Below are 16,951 nucleotides of genomic sequence, written 5' to 3'. Positions count from 1 at the left end.
AAAAAAAAAAAAAAAAAAAAAAAAAAAAAAAAAAGCTGGATGTGGTGATGCACCTTAGTACATGCTCTTATAATATAACACACTAGTATATTTATTTTTGTGGAAGCAACCAAGATGTCCTTACAAGATGTGCTTATAAGACTGAGTACTTAAGAGGTCAAAGGACACCTTATTCACATTTGTATCCTTAATGCCAAGCAGATTGCCAGGAACAAGTAAGCAGTAATATTTACTGAATGGATGACTCCCTTATTCAGTTCTATAAATGTTACTCCTACTGTGTTCTAACCACGCTTTGCCCTGTCAATTGTTCCTTTTCTTGAATCCTCCATATCTAGACTACTGCAGGGTCCTATAGTTTTATCTCCCATATCTACTTTCACTGTTATTACTGTAATTAAGGCATTTGTCTCTAACACCTAGACCACTGCAAATCTCCTAACTGATTTTCCTACCTCCAGTTTTCCCTTTCTATAGGGATCATTCAGGTTTAAAATGTAAACTCATGGGCATCATCTCCAAAAATTACAAATCAAGAGATTCAGAGTGGGGCCTGGAATCTGCCCTTTCAATGAGTACTCCAGAAAATTCTAATGGCACAGGCATGACATTTTGAAAAATGTTATCTCCAAAGACTGCTGCCTGATCATTAGGCTTCCTAAAGCAAATATACTAGTACTAATACTCTACAAATATTTACTGAATCCTATGTATACCATTTGGTATCCAATAACATGCATGAAAACATTTGCCCATTACCTATGTTCCCTTTGTATATGCACTCCCTATTGTCATGAATTTCTTTCAAAGCATGTATCACACTATCATTGTTTATGTATGTCTCCTTCAGTAGAAGTTCAGTGAGGGTGGACAGGAAATATTTCTCAGAAGCAGAAATAAGCCAAAATCTGAAAGAAGAGCGTGCAAATTAGCTAGACAAAAAATAGGGAAGAAGGAAGTAAGTTGTGGGTACAGGTAACAATATGTATGAAGAGCCAAAGAGCATGGTGGTCTTGACAACAAAAATAAATTCAGTGGCAAGCTGAGCCAAGAGTAAATCAGGGGCCTGATCACAAAGGACCTATCAAGTTTGCATTTTGCCATAAGGATAAAGGAAAGTGATCAAAGGCTTGACACAATAAGTAGCATGATTAAATTTGCATGCGACTTCTCTGCTCAACAACCAGTTAAATAAAGTCAATTTCTTTAGCTTGGCATTCAAGCCTGACTTTATTCTGCCTTTTTGTCTTGTCTATTGGTCCCTTTCAGACACAAAACAACCAACGCCAACCTGAATTACTTGCTATGTCCTGAACAAACTACACATACTTCCTCATGTTGTTCCCGCTGCCTAGAACACTATCACTCTTCCATATCTTCAAATTTCTTAATCTCACCTGTCCTTCAAGGTTCAGCTCAAAGAAATAATTGCCTAACTCTGTCCAATACTATTTGCTTGTTCTTCTCAACTTTCATTGTACTTTTTTATATTTTTCTCTTGACATTTACTACATTCAACCTTATACTATACTTTATCTGTGTACTCCTTATTCCCCTTTCCTAGACAGTAATACTCTGAAGAAAAGAGAAAGTTCATTATTTATGTCAAGTAGGTAATAATTATTTGAATGACTGAATTTATAATCTTATCATATAATTGCTTAGAAACACGTGGCACCTACGCCAGGGAGACTCCTTCTAAATCATGATACTTATAGTATACTGATAAAATCATCTCTGTCCTCTGTGATAGCCTGCAGAAATATAGTTTAATTAATATCAAAACAAGTCCTAGGTTTTTTGGCATAAGATATAATTCAGCAAATCTCAGTTGGCAAATTCATCAAAGGAGGGGTGAAACAGAACATCTACTACATACCTACATTATTTCATTTAACCCAAACCTGTAAGATATTATTTTCATCATCTCCATTTTTCAAGCAAGAAAAATGAGGCCAGAGAGACTGATTTGCCCAGCATGATACAATTAATGAATGAGCTGAGCTTTTAACACAGGTTTGCCCGAATTCCTGGTTTATAGTTCTCCCCAGTCTACCATATCACATTACTTACCTAAGTCTAATCTGAATTTATTTAATTCTTTTACAGGAGATTGGTATGGTGGCAGAGTCAGCGCTTGCTCTTTGAATATTATTGGGGTTGAAGCCAGATGATTATAAGAGGGTTTCCTTTGTGGAGTTTTAAATAGGTTTGGTTCATAAATGCTGATTTTATGTTCAGATTCTTCTGCAGGTTCAGAATTATAGGGTGGAGCTTCTGAAGAAAGTTCTTCAAACCAATTAAGGCTTATTGGTCCTATATCTATTAAAAAAAAAAAACAACTCACCTTAGTTTTAACAAATGACAGACAAATTTATGACTCAGAAAAGTTAAAGATCATAAGGAAAAAAATGCTTAAAATCTTGACTATGGATTACTTTTAAGGCACATTAATTAAACAAGATCATTAATCCATTCTCTTACAAGTCTATAGAGAAGTATAACAAGAGTTCACAAAAGTGACAAGATAGCATTTAACTATAATATTAAAAGCTTTTATATACTATATATTATGTAATAGAGTTGCTTTTAAAGTAACATATTTCTATAATATACAAATTTATTATATATATTATTTTTTGGTTTCTATTTTCATTTAATTAAATTTTATTTTTATTCATGGTTTGGCATAAAAAACTATTCACAGATATAATTCAAATAATTCTGAAGAGTACTCAAGATGTGGCAAATCTATGGGTACGAGGAACATGTGGACTTTTACATAAAATGGGAATCTCTTTTAAAGGGAAATGACAAAATTAGTATTATGAGCTATCCATTCTCTACCATTACAGTTCAAAACTACTTTAATAACAACACTATGGAATCACTTCCCCTTTTCATGATGTTGACATTTGTACCAATAGTGCAAAGATAATGCCGGGTAAAGCTGCTGGCACATTTGCATGAGTTATGGCAGTGGCACCAAACTAGTACTAGTAGTCATTGTATTCCTTACTGCTGTGTGTCCTTGTTAAAAAAAAAAATGCCAGTTTAACTGAAGAATGTCCTGATGAAGCAGTAAAAATTAATTTTAAAGCTCAATGCTTTAGCATTTCTTTTAATAATCTGACAAAACAGGAAGCATACATAAAGCACTTCTGCATATTCAAATACAATACTGTCTAGAATAGCACTCATGTATTGAGCTGTGATCTGAACAAGCAATTTTTTACAATGAAAAGCCATTTTTACTTGAAATGGCTGACAAAGTAGTTATTTCAACTTAATTTGGTAGACATTTTCTCACAAATCATTTGGTAGACAAATCAATGAAGTGTGCTTGTTACTGCAAGGAAAACAGTTTGTTGCCAATGACAAAATGTGAACTTTCAACTGAAAATTGGAATTTCCAGTGGCTCATTTCTACCCAATCTTAAAAGACTTTTCTGATGAGATTCATGATGGTATTAATGAATTGATTTTTAAAATACTGTTTATCGCAATGTATCAATATTTGGAAACTTTATATAATTCAGAACTTATCTTCCAAATAATCATTGCATGATGTTGCAACATGGAAAAAACGCTTGATGCTCTATTAGATATTTGAAAAATCTATGCAAGTACAAGGAAAAATAGCAACAAGTAACTGAAGACTATTAAAATATTCCTTTTCTTAGCTACCTAGCTGTGCGAGGTTAAATCTTTTTCATATACTTTTAACAAAATAACAGATTAGACACAGATAATTGAATCCAGGTATCTTATATTTAGCCAGACATAAAAGAACTGCAAAACTGTAAAAATTATTCCACTCATGTTTTCAAAAAGTTGTTTTTCCTAAGAATGCTGTGACAATATGCAACGGGTTAACTTTCATTTTTTTTAAGTAAATTAATAACTTTAAGTTCTTAGTTTTTTTTTTCTTTTTTGAGATAGAGTTGCACTCTGTTGCCCAGGCTGGAGTGCAGTGACCCCATCTCGGCTCACTGCGACTTCCTGCTCCCGGGTTTAGGCGGTTCTCCTGCCTCCGCCTCCCGAGTAGCTGGGATTACAGGCACGTGCCACCATGCCCAGCACATTTTTTGTATTTTTAGTAGAGACAGGGTTTCACCATGCTGGTCAGGCTGGTCTCGAACTCCTGGCATCAAGTGATCCACCCACCTCGGCCTCTCAATGTGCTGGGATTACAGGCGTGAGCCACCGCGCTCGGCCTTAAATTCTTAGTTTTAAATTTATAATATTATAAGCTACATAAACAAAAGCACTCCGGAGGTCCTAGATCATTTTTAAGAGTGTTAAAAAGTACTGAAACCAAAAAGTTAGACAACGTCTGCCATACAGTAACACTACTGTTTCTGACTTGTTAGTAATGCTTTAAAAACAATTTTTCCTACTGCTAGTCAAGGGGCCAGTTTCCTCTTTATCCACTAGAGGTTCTATATTTATCATCTGGTTAACCTGCAAAAGATAATTGTTGTTAACTGGATTTATGCATACATAAAGAACAGTTTATGGTTGTAAGCAAAACTGTGAAGTATTGGGTTTTTCGCAAGCATTTTTTAGAAAACACTTTCTCGGTGTAAGTTATCAAGTTATATACAATTGTCAATACCTGCTTTGTTGCAGCGTGTCTTAAAAATTTCAAAAAAAGTTGGCCTCTCTTTGGATCCAATAGGCATTTTTACCTACAATATTCCTCCAACGTTTGGTAAATAAGTCTGCAAAACAGAAGATCAAAATGCACTTATACAGGGATGCATTTCTTCTTATGTGACCGAGGTGAACATCAGAAGCGCTGGACAGTTTGTCTGAATTCTTATTCAGTCCCATCTCCTGGGACGATAACAGCTTACTCTGAGGATGGGAACATTCTACAGTTGTGCTGTTCAAACAGGTGCCACTGACATTAAGTACTCGAAACGTGGCTAGTGAGACCAGAGATTTTCATACGATTTAGTTTCAATCACGCTAACCAGTGACGCGTGGTTAGTGGGGACAGCGGGCTCCTGTTACAGACCAAAGCAGCCTGATGATTCCCAATCAGCATGTCTTCGGAACACAGCAGTTACCTGGGGCTTAATTAAGGCAGATACAGTGTGCCCAGCAGCTGTAAAACACTTCCCCAAAACAGCAATATTCCGTTAAAGTGATCGTGGTTCCAATTAAAGAAAATTTCAGATGGCGCCATCTGGGACAGCTGGGAGGGAGGTAACTGAGCGACTGGCGGAGCCCAAAAGTTGGGCTGAGGCGGGAAACGGAGACCCAGGGAAAGGGTGGGGCTCAAATGTGCTCGGCGAAAATTTGCCTTCGGGACAAGGACCTTCCTCTCAGGCAGGGGTGGGGGTTGGCAAAGACAAAGGGCTTAGAGGCCGCGGCTGCGACCGGGGGCGTGTGGCGCTCCCCCGCCACGCTGGACTGGAACTGCGGAAGACGCGCCCGTCTCCACCCCCGCTGCCACTAACCCGCTCCAGAAGTGCAGCTCTTTTTTGGCCGGAGTAGGCTGACAAAAACCGCGCGGGTCACAAATCTGTCCCCTCAGGCTTCTTCCCGTGGCGACCCACCGTCGCAGAAAAGACCGGAGGCACCACAGCAGCTCCGCCTCCGCCGCCTTGTTTCAGACGCTCGCGCCACGAGCCCGCGCTGACCACGTGACGCCGTGACGCCGTGACGCCGTGACGCGATACGCAGCACGCGCACTACCCGGAAGTCAGGCCTGGGTAGGCAGCTGTGGGTGTTTCTCAGTGTGGCGAGAGGAAGTTGCTTGTCAGATGTCACAACCGTCAGTCTCGGACCGAATAAAGCGGTAGCTGGAGTGTGTCTCCCCTTCTCGCTGACCCTTAAGAGTCCTAGACCACCCTTCTTGGAGGGGCCGCCCCTATGCCTACTCCAAGTCCCCGATCTCTTTCTTTTTGCTCCAGTTCCTGTTGGAGCCCTAAGAGTGAGCGCCCTCGGGACGTGACTTGGGAGCTTTGAAAGACCTTTGTTCTGACCTTAAAAGGCATGTTCTCTCAAGACCTGTTCCCTAAAGCGAGCCGATCTTACAAAAGCTTAGAGCGTGGATGACTTCTTCACTTCGTGGTAGTGGGCGGGGCTGTTATTTGAAATCAGAGGATTTTAGTTCCAGTAGGTGTGCTGCTCTTGGGTGGCAGGTGTTCAAGACTTCCGAGCCTGTTTCCTTGCTTGAAAAATTGTGAAACCCATCTTAACTCGCTCATACAGTGTTAGGTGCCTCGCTCCGCAGGCCTCGGTAGTATCTTTTGCATTCTTAGGATTCGGATCACCTGTCTTCCTCACAGGCTGAACTGGAAGACCTGACTTCATCTCTGAATTCGTAGGTTCTGTGACATGCAGAATACAAGGCTGAAGAGGGTTTGTTGTAAGACCTACAAAGCCTTCAAATGGATTCAGTGAGAGTTGTTCATGGTGGCCTTGTTCCTTCTAGAAGGTGCTTCAGCAGTAAACAGAAGCAACCCTGGATTAGAAAAAGGCTGGGCTCCACTTGGTTCCTTAGGTGTCATTTTAGTTTGATAATCAGTAATCCTTAGCTGTAGCAGGAGACCTTACTAATGCAGATAGATTCCAAAGCTTTTGCTTTAAGTCTAATTCACAAACACAAGTCTGTGATCCTTGCTGATAATAGTACCACTTACCAAACATTTTATGAGGCAGGCATTCTGCTTTGCACTTTTAAGCAATATCATGTTTAATCTTACAGCAGTCTTATAAATTGGTCAGTATTGTCAGTGCCTGGTAGTAAGGCCCAGGTTTGAATTCTAGTCCACTTGACTTCATACATTTAACTAACCTGTGATTTATTTACTGCATAAATCAGAACAATTTGCTTTGTCCCCTTTTTTGGGGGGGAGGTGTCTCACTAGGAGTGGACTAATGAGAACCCATGGCATGTCACACAAGTCTCCGAAATACATTTTCTCATTATATACACCTCCATACCTTTTTGTTTCTTGTTCTCTTTGTACCGGGGACTTGCCATTCATTAGCTCTACCATAATACACTTTTAAAAAACCTATTCTCTTCTAGTCCAGCTGCTCAATTTCCTATTTGTATTCAATTTACAATATGGTTTAATTTTGATTAAAAACATATTTCCAGCTGGGTGCGGTGGCTCACGCCTGTAATCCCAGTACTCTGGGAGACTGAGGTGGGCAGATCACTTGAGGTCAGGGGCTCGAGACCAGCCTGGCTAACATGGCGAAAACCCGTCTCTACTAAAAATACAAAAATTAGCTGTGTGTGGTGGCATGCGTCTGTAATCCCAGCTACTTGGGAGGCTGAAAAGAGAGAATCGCTGGAACCCAGGAGGTAGACCCAGGAGGTTGCAGTGAGCTGAGATCATGCCACTGCACTCCCACCTGGGAGACAGAGTGAGGAGACTCCATTTCAAAAAAAAAAAAACCAAACCAAAAAAACATTATTTTCTAAAAGTTGTATATATTTGATGTGCATAACATGATATTTTGATATATGTACATGGTGAGATGATTACTACAGTCAAGCAATTAACATATCATCTCTTCACATAATTTTCTTTTGTGTGTGGTGAGAGCACCTGAAATATCTCTTCGAAAATTTCCAGTATAAAATACAGTATTGTTAACTGCAGTCATTATGCCATACATTAGATCTGTAGACTCATTCTTTCTAACTGTAACTTTATAGGCTCTGGCCAGTCTCTCTCCATTCCTCCCCACTTCCTGTCCCTGGTAACCACAATTCTACTTTCTCCTTGTATGTATTTGACTTTTTCAGATTCCACATATCAGTGAGTTTATGCAGTATTTTTCTATCTGGCTTACTTCACTTCGCGTAATATCCCCCCAGTTTCACCCAATTTGTTGCAAATGGCAGGATCTCCTGTTTTAAGGCAGAGTAATATTCCATTGTAGAAATACATGCCACAATTTCTCTATCCATTTATCTGTTAACAGACAGTTAGGTTGGTTCCATAACTTGGCTATCGTGCATCATGCTGCAATAAACAAGGAAGTGAAGATATCTCTTCAGGATATTGATTTCATTTCCTTTGGGTAAATACCCAGTAGTGGGATTGCTGGATTATCTGGTACTTCTATTTACTTTTTTGAGGAATCTCCATACTGTTGTCCATAATGTCTGTACCAATTAACATCACCACATTACCTTACAAAGGATCTTTAGAATGGTCACTACAGGAATAAGTGAATGAGTCACTAACTAAAGCATGTGTGTGAATAAGCTGGAAATCAAAAACAGCTTTGAAAAAAGATTCCTGAAGAGTGAATTGAAGAGATAGGGAAAAGCAATTAGGTAGGAATCAGGTGGCAATTAGACATCTGTAGATAGAGCTGCTCTCCCTCAATCAGGGTAATAGGCAGCAGCTCCCATTAGAATCTAAAATAAATGGAGAAGCCAGGAATGAATCTGAACCAACTTGATCAGGAGAAAGAAGGGGCGGATGAAGGAGGAAGGCAAAATAAGGACACAAACCGCAGTAGGATATTAGGCTGCGCCTGAGCACCTGCTGAGCGGATGGAGCGCTTTGTTCGTGTTCCCTATGGCTTGTACCAGGGCTATGGGAACACAGTACCTTTAGGCCAGCCCGGACTCTCAGGGCACAAACAGCCCGACTGGAGACAAAATATGGGTCCCCCCATTTTCCTGGCTAGGCCAGGGCTGCTGGTGCCCGCGAACGCCCCTGACTACTGCATGGACCCTTACAAGAGCGCGCAGCTTAAGGCCATTCTCTCCCAGATGAACCCCAGCCTGAGCCCGCGGCTGGGTAAAGCCAACACCAAGGAGGTGGGCGTGCAGGTGAGCCCGCGGGTGGACAAGGCTGTGCAGTGCTCGCTGGGGCCTCGCACCCTGAGCAGCTGCTCCTCCTGGGACGTCAGAGATCCCCGGGGCCCCCTGCCAGCCTGTGGGGTCACTTCGCCTGCCACCGGCCACAGGGGCTTGATCAGCCTGCGGAGGGATGAGGATGACAGGGAGAGCAAGGCACTCCTGGGCCCTGCGGAGGCCAGCCAGCCGCGGTCACCACCACCAAGGTCAGAAGCTGACAGGCAGGAGGAATCCGGGCAGCTGGAGGAATCGGGGGAGAAAGACGCCCTGCGCTCTCAGGAAACCAAGAGCAAGCAGGCGCCTGGAGACACTGCCGCCAAGCCGCTCCGGAGGCCTAACTTCCAGGTGGACCCTCCCTTCCCTCTTAGTCCTCGGTCAGCCCCATCCTCTCCCTCCTTTTTCTTCTATGGGGCCAATAAAAGCAAAATCTTCTCTCTCTTCCTCCATGTACTTGGGGAGGGAGAGGGAGCTCTAAAAACATGTATTTCACGTGGCCTGTATGTTTGGTAAGTTTTGGGTAAAATAGGTACCAGCCCAAATAAGCCTATGAAAACCAACGGTCTGGCAACCACTGCTCTTGGGGAATTTGGAGACGAAGAAGGTCTTCAAGTCTGTGTCATAGGAAATCAGACTTTCGTTTTGGGAAGATTTGCCGCTGGCATTGTGGAAAATGACTTAGAAAAGTAGAAAAGACAGCAGCAAGAAGAATCCCAGCGTCATCTTTAAGAGAGATGAGAAACTGAATTAATGCAGTAGTTTTGAGAATATAGTGAGGTTAAACGAGTTACGTTTTCCTTATACAAAGCCGTAAGGAAAGAAGGATCTGGTTTTTTTCTCTTCGCATGATGGTAAAGTACTGTCCCCCTTTATTTTCAGTTTCTGGAACCAAAGTACGGCTATTTTCACTGCAAAGACTGTAAGACCAGGTGGGAGAGTGCTTACGTGTGGTGCATTTCTGGAACTAACAAGGTAAGTAAAAGTGAGCGAGGGGTGAGAGGAGAATGCGGTGGGCACAGGTGCAAGCGGGGAAGCATCTGATTCCTGAGGGAGCTTGGCTCTCACAGTCCTGTCTTGATCGTGGTGGCATCCCCAGTGCCAGGTGTGTGGGAAGTGCCGAATGAATGTTTGAATGGAACCGAATCGGACTGTCCACCTGAGTTTCCGAACCAGATTCTGGTGTTATATTGGACAAAATGTCAGGTTACTTAGATGAACCTTTGTCCTTGTCTACATTGGAAGTTTTTGTCATCGTTTTTTAGTTGGTACGTTTGGAAAAGGTCTGGGCCTTAGCGCTAGGAAATTTCCACGTTTGTCCACAAGGTGGGGCAATAAGTGAAAAAACTTACCGTAAAGATGAGCCTGTAAGAGACTGACTTAGGCTGCGTGGAAGGTTTCTTTTGCCCCCTTCCTAATTTAATTGCCAACATATTAAGATTGGAAAAGACTTCACGTTAAATTCTGCATTTCTGCATTTTCATGAATATCATAGGCTCTGGTCATTATAGACCCTCGTTTGAGAATGAGAACAGCAGGCTGCCCTAAGTCTTCGTCTGCTTTTCCTTGGCCTGTGCAGCTCGTTTTGCAGCAGCCTGCATGGCCGGATGTTGTTAACCTCCGTCAGCATTTGAATGTGAATGCCCTGTGCTGTCGCATGTTTAGAGCTTGCCTTACTGGCCAAAGGACTGGAGAGAGAGGGCAAAAAGGCATTGACTTCCGGATGAAAGCTTGACTTCTCACACTAGCCGTTTACTAGAGACCTAGAGAGCGAATAGATTTTTTAAATTGAAGTTAAATTTACTTTTCTTCTCTTGCCAGAGGAAAAACGAGTTTAATTCAAACATTCCAAGGCACTAGGATACAAACAACAAAACATACAACTCTTTCTCAAGGAGTTTATTTTGATAGGAGGGACGGAAGCAAAATGTAATTTGGCAACGCATGCCGTAGCATCCTTCCCATGGAAGCTGTACAGAGATAGTACAGGAAGGAGGGGATTAGCCCTGTCTGAGGATAGATGGCTTGATGTCCAAGCAGGATTTTAAAGAATAAATAGGAGGAAGAGTTTACCAAGCAAGGCAGGGAGAAAGTATGCAAAAGAAATTGCACAAAGTCTAGAGACCACGTGGTATTGATGGGTAACCACAAGTAATTTAAAGTTTAAGCTGGGAAACACTGAAAAATGAAACATGTAAGAGCTAATAGACCAGGACAAAAAGTCTAACAGCCACTTCCCATTGAGCATCTACTGTGATACTTGGTGTACATTATTGGGGCATTTTCAGAACTATGGAAAAAGTATTAATAGTATTATTCCGGCCAGGTGCAGTGGCTCAGGCTTCTAACCCCAGCACTATCGGAGACTGAGGTGGGTGGATCATTTGAGGCCAGGAGTTCGAGACCAGCCTGGCCAACATGGTGAAACCCCATCTCTACTAAGAATACAAAAAATGAGCCGGGTGTGGTGGTGGGCACCTGTAATCCCGGCTACTCGAGACGCTGAGGCAGGAGAATTGCTTGAGCCTGGGAGGCAGAGGTTGTACCATTGCACTCCAGCCTGGGTAACAAGAGCAAAACTGCATCTCAAAAACAAGCAAAAAATAGTATTATTCCAATTTTACAGGTAAGGAAAATTAGATTCAAAGAGTAAGAGAGTGACTAATAAGAACCAGTACAGTTTAAAACCTCAAGGGTGGAGGTTGGTACAAGCAAGATACAAGGCAAGGGAATGGATTACTTAAGAACTGGGAGCTTCTGCGGAGTGTGGGTGTGTATAAAAGCTTGTATTTTAAAAAACCATATTTCTCTTTAGGTTTATTTCAAACAACTCTGTTGTAAATGCCAAAAGAGTTTTAACCCTTATCGAGTAGAAGCAATCCAATGTCAGGTGAGCATATGGAACACTTCCACTGTGTTTATAATGTTTCATTCCTAAAATGAAGCCTCTGTGACAAAACGTTAGGATCTGATAGAGTTGAAGGTTGGAATAGGAATGTTCTATATGTTTGAAATTTTATATTTTGGAAAAATGAAAGCATAAGTTATAGTTTGCATCTGTTTTGAAGGGAAAGGGGGAGAGATTCACTGTTTCAAGTTGCCTTATGTGTTGTTTGCTTTTCCTGACACCCTGTGCATAGTTAGAATTTTAAAAGGTAACTGCTATTAACTGTTTACTAAATGCCAAATTTTGGGCTAGTGCTTTACATGCATTATCTCCAGTCATCTAGTCTTTGTGGGAGATGTTGTTCCTATATTATAGATCTGAAAGCTAAGTTTAAAATAACTTTCCTAAGGTTAGATGGATAGTATCAAAGCTCTGACTGGATTCCATGGTGTCTCCAATGTTTAGAAATTCACAGAATTAGGTGAGATCCTTAACCTAATTTTCATAATCAATAATCTTTTTTAACCTAAGTCCTTCACTTAAAAATATTTCTTTTTCTATAATTAGTAGAAGTAAGTGATGATTTGAAGACTTGTAAGTGATTAATCCTCAGATTTTATAGTCCAACATTCTTAGTCTGATGATGTTCAATATAACTACTTATTAAACTGGGTTTAAAGGTATTTTCTTTCTTCTCCACTCCTTTTTCTTTTCTCTTGTGTTCACTTGGATTGGTTTTATAAAAAAATTATTCAGTTTTCCTTTCTATTCTTTAATGTCCTTTTGTGGTTACCATAGAGATAACATCATGACTGCCTGATTTGGGAAAGTTAAATTGTTAATCTTGCCTTTCACAGCCAATACAATGACTTTAGAATGCTCTAACTACATATCATCTCATCCTAACTTGTTGTTGTTGCGTATTAATTTTACCTATATTTAAAACTTCATAAGATTATTTTGTATTGTCAATATTCATTTAGCTTTAGCTACACAGTCTTTGTTATTCATTGTGTCTTTTTGTTTCTGGGGCCACTTTCCTTTGACTTGAACTTCAATATTTTCCACAGTATTGGTATGGAAGTGACAAATTCTATTTTGTCTGGATATCTTTTTAGGATTTTTTTTCTGGGTATTGTTATTTCTGGGTATAGTTGGAAATAGTTCTTTCTGCCCTTTAAGGATCTGAATTTGTTTTTGTGACACAATACAGCTCTTATTGCAGCTCTTTTGAAGTAATCTCCTCTTCTCTCTCCCCTTCTTAAATCTGTTTACTTCTCTTCTCTTATTGCTCTCCGTATTGTTGTTTTCAGCAGTTTTACAATGATGTGCCTAGTTGTGGTTTCTTTATAATTATCTTGCTTGAGGTTCATAGTGTTTTTTGAGACTGCAGCTTGAAGATTTTCATTACTTTTGGAAAATGATCAATGGTTATCTTTTTAAATGTTATTTCTACTCCTATTCCTTCTCTCTCTTCCAATTACTCATATTAGGCCATTGCACCATATTTGTTCCTTTTTATTTTTTTGAGACAGTCTCTCTCTGTTGCCCATACTGAAGTGCAGTGGTGCGATGGTTCAAGTGATTTTCCTGCCTCAGCCTCCCAGGTAGCTGGGAGTATAGGCGCCTGCCACCACACCTGGCTAATTTTTGTATTTTTAGTAGAGATGGGATTTCATCATGTTGGCCAGGCTGGTCTTGAACACCTAACCTCAAATGATCTTTGCCTCCCAAAGTGCTGGGATTACAGCAGTACCACTGTACCTGGCCTCTTTCTGTCTCTTATGCTGTTTTCTATATTTTCCATCCTTTTAGCTCTTCTTGCTTTAGACTGGGTATCATCTACTAAACCGTCTTCCATTTGTATTTCTCATCTCAGCTCTTTTTAATCTGCAATTAAACCCATCCATTGAACTATTGATTTCATTTATTGTATTTTTTTGTTCTAAAATTTCTATTTCTTTAAAAGTAAACTTCAGTTTTTCTGCTGGAAATATTAGTTGTATTTCCTTGAACATATTAGCGTAGTGCTTTTAAAATCTGTTTCAGAACTCCTTTCACTCAATACCCTGTGAGTCTATTGCTGTCCTTTCAAATTTCAAATATGTTGTTCTGTGTCCTCATATATAGCCCCTGGTTATTTCTGATTGAGTGCTAGCTATCACATGTGAAACTATAGTGAGAGTAAACAGTCCCAGATGTCAAGCTCACATCCATTTCTGGGTTTTCTTTTCTAATGCTCTGATAATCTCCCAGTGCTTCAAACAGTTATTTATTTTTAGCTCAGCTTTTCTAGTTGTCCAGGAGGCTTGGTTAGAATGACCTAATCCGCTATTTCCAGAAGCAGATATCTACCTTTAGGGTAAATCTTTATTTTAGTGATCCTCTCTTTGTAAGGATGTTGTGAGAATTAAATGAATTCATATATATCAAGTGCTTAAGAGAGTGCTAGGCACATAGTAAACACCATGTGAGTATTACCTATTAGAATTTTCTTATAAGGAGGCATACTCTTCAACAGAACAATTTGATTAAATCATATTTAAGGCTGCAATTAGAAGCATAAAATGCCTATTTTCACAATGTAAAAAGGTAAATCTTGACTTGCTCTGTATGACTAGGAGACGTATAGAAAATAGAGCAGTGATTATAATTGTCAGAGATCAGCAGGAGTGGGGGGTGGAAACAGGGTAGTAGTCCAGTGTCCATAGGATGTTAATTGTAATTATTGGAAGACAGAAAGGGATAATGGTTGAAAGGCACTATTTTAGATCCTAGTAAAGATTGGGCATGTCTGGAAAGAAACACTTAATTTTCTCTAGAATACCCCTCTCTCCCAGTTATAATAACCCAAAATATATTTAGACATTGCCAAATGTCCACTGGGGATGGAGATGGGAGGAGTAAAATCATCCCTGGTTGAGAATCTTTGCTTTAGTCTTTTTTATTTTTATTTTTTGAGATGGAGTTTTACTCTTGTTGCCCAGGCTGGAGTGTGGTGGCACAATCTCAGCTCATCGCAACCTCCGCTTCCTGGGTTCAAGTGATCCTCCTGTCTCAGCGTCCCACGTAACTGGAATTACAGGCATGTGCCACCATGCCCAGTTAATTTTCTATTTTTAGTAGAGATGGGATTTCACCCTGTTGGCCAGGCTGGTCTCAAACTCCTGACCTCAGGTGATCCGCCTGTCCTGGCCTCCCAAGGTGCCGGGATTACCGGCATGACCCATTGCGCTTGGCCTCTAGTTTTTTGGAAATTTTCATTTAATTCCTACCCACTGTCACTCACTCTGACCTGCCCACAAATATAAAAATCTACATAGTGAAGAAACTCTACGAAACTCTTGACTTAATTTTTTTTCTCTTATATTACATTGGTCTTGATTTGTTCAGCTATAAATGTAAAAATCTACATAGTGAAGAAACGCTACAAAACTCTTAAATTCTTCTTTCACATTATGTTGTCTTGATTGGCTCAGCAGTATTCTCTTGAGTATCTTCTGTGATCATTTATCTTGAAAAAAAAATTCGACATTTAATGTGATACAAGCAGTTTTGTACAACTTTGTCTTGGCCTTCTCATGGGACTCAGAGGATGAAGGTATCAGGAATAGGGCAATAGGGAGAAATATTGTGATTTGAGGATTATATTTGAAACACTAAACTGATCATTTAGCATCCAAACTCTTGTTTCCTAAAGACCTGCTCAAAGTCTCATTGTTCCTGTCCTCAAAAGAAAAGACACATTGATCTAAGGAGGCCTCATCGACAAGAACTGTGTGGTCGCTGCAAAGACAAGAGATTCTCCTGTGGCAATATTTACAGCTTTAAATATGTCGTGTGACTTGTACAGGACCCCTGAGCTCTTCTTGTAACTTGCTGTGCTGTCTTCCTTTTCTGCAACTCGGTTCTGGCATTGGAAAATGGACTAGGCTTTTGTACTTTTTGTAGGTTGTGTAACAATTGTACAATGAGAATAGAATAAAATAAATGCATGTGAACTAGACCATGAAGGCACATTAATTGGTGATCCTAGGGTAAAAACATCAATATAGAGCATTGGGAAATGGTAGATACTGTCACTTATATGAAGGGGAACAGTGAAGAGGAAAAATAGCCATTCATTCGACAAATTTTTATAAGTCGGATGTTCTAAGCACTGGGAATATAGAGATGATTGAAGGGGCAAGGCAAGGTCCTTCCTTCAAGTGTACACAATTACAGCAAATGCTGAAGCAGCTGTTAGCATCTGCCACGCATTGCTGTAACTCACCACAGCAGCCCTATGACGTAGGAGCTGTTGTACCTTTTCATAGATGAGATGGAGGCACACAGAGGCCCGGGCGGAGAGCCAGGATTTAAACCAGGTAGAGTAGGACTTGCTCTGTGCTTTCACAATTACATGTATACTTCTTCCCAAGTTCAGATTGTGATAAATGGCATGAAGGAAACAGGGTGCTATGATAGAGTAACCCTTTAGACAGGGTGGCTGGGAAGAGTTGACATGAGTTTGAGACCTGCAGGTTGAAGGGAGCTGGGAGATTATTTTGATCCAAGGGCACAGCAGGAGCGAAGGCCTTGAGGGGCTGAGGAATAGGAGCCCCCTGGGGCTGACGTGGGGAAGAGGCTGCGGAAGACAGGGCTCTGATCACAAAGGGTTCTCAAGACCATGTTAAAGCAAATGATGACCCGTCAGGGGCTTTCACCAGGGCAGACACAGTCTCACTTCAAAAAGCTCACTTTAGAGGGAGACTAGGTAGAATGGCAGGAGGGAGATGGTTGAGAGGTTAATGAACACATGAACAAAATGATAGCTTGGACAAGGGTGGTGGCCAGAGAGGAAGAAATCCATGGGTTTAAGATAATGTTTGAAAATGTGATGGGGTGGCAGTGGAAGATGGAGGAAATAAACAATGACGCTTAGATTTCTGCTTTGAGCTGTGGCATGAATGGAATTGAGTGGTATGCCAGTTAGGAGGCATGTTCTGGAGCCAGGTTACCTAATTGCAAATCGTGGGTGCCATATTTAGGAGATGATAGATAATTTTGGGCAAGTGGTTCTCTACCCCTCAGTTTACCTATCTGCAAAATGGGGATAATGATAGGCCTCACACAACCAAGAGATAGGAATTAAAGGAGTTGAGGCATGTTTATCACTTAGAATAATTAGTGCCTCTCACTTTGAGGGTTCAATACATTTACCTCTTATTTTAGTGGAGCTAGTT

General features: G+C 40.7%; 2 protein-coding genes across 3 annotated transcripts in view; one reads left to right on the top strand and one right to left on the bottom strand.

The window, feature by feature from the left end:
- Positions 1-5,641, bottom strand: part of BRCA2 (BRCA2 DNA repair associated) — a 96,426-nt gene extending 90,785 nt beyond the window's left edge. For both annotated transcript variants that reach the window (XM_032294425.1, XM_032294426.1), the window contains exons 1-3: positions 5,469-5,641; positions 4,619-4,724; positions 2,074-2,322 (exon numbers count right to left, since the gene is read on the bottom strand). In XM_032294425.1, coding sequence (XP_032150316.1) covers positions 2,074-2,322; positions 4,619-4,685 — 316 coding nt within the window. In that variant the 5' untranslated portion in view covers positions 4,686-4,724; positions 5,469-5,641. The remainder of the gene's footprint in view (positions 1-2,073; positions 2,323-4,618; positions 4,725-5,468) is intronic.
- A 2,831-nt stretch (positions 5,642-8,472) lies between these two features.
- On the top strand, positions 8,473-15,793 carry ZAR1L (zygote arrest 1 like). Its single transcript, XM_032294333.1, has 4 exons — positions 8,473-9,190; positions 9,722-9,814; positions 11,655-11,729; positions 15,427-15,793. Exons 1-4 carry the CDS (start codon positions 8,537-8,539, stop codon positions 15,568-15,570), a joined length of 966 nt encoding a protein of 321 aa, XP_032150224.1. The 5' UTR covers positions 8,473-8,536; the 3' UTR covers positions 15,571-15,793.
- Positions 15,794-16,951: the final 1,158 nt, after the last annotated feature.

This window comes from Sapajus apella, unplaced genomic scaffold (assembly GCF_009761245.1).
Source record: "Sapajus apella isolate SASKATOON/1434 unplaced genomic scaffold, GSC_monkey_1.0 scaffold32, whole genome shotgun sequence".
NCBI classification, from domain to species: Eukaryota; Metazoa; Chordata; class Mammalia; order Primates; family Cebidae; genus Sapajus; species Sapajus apella.
Note: the sequence above shows the minus strand (reverse complement) of the source record. Positions and strands in the feature narration are given on the sequence as shown.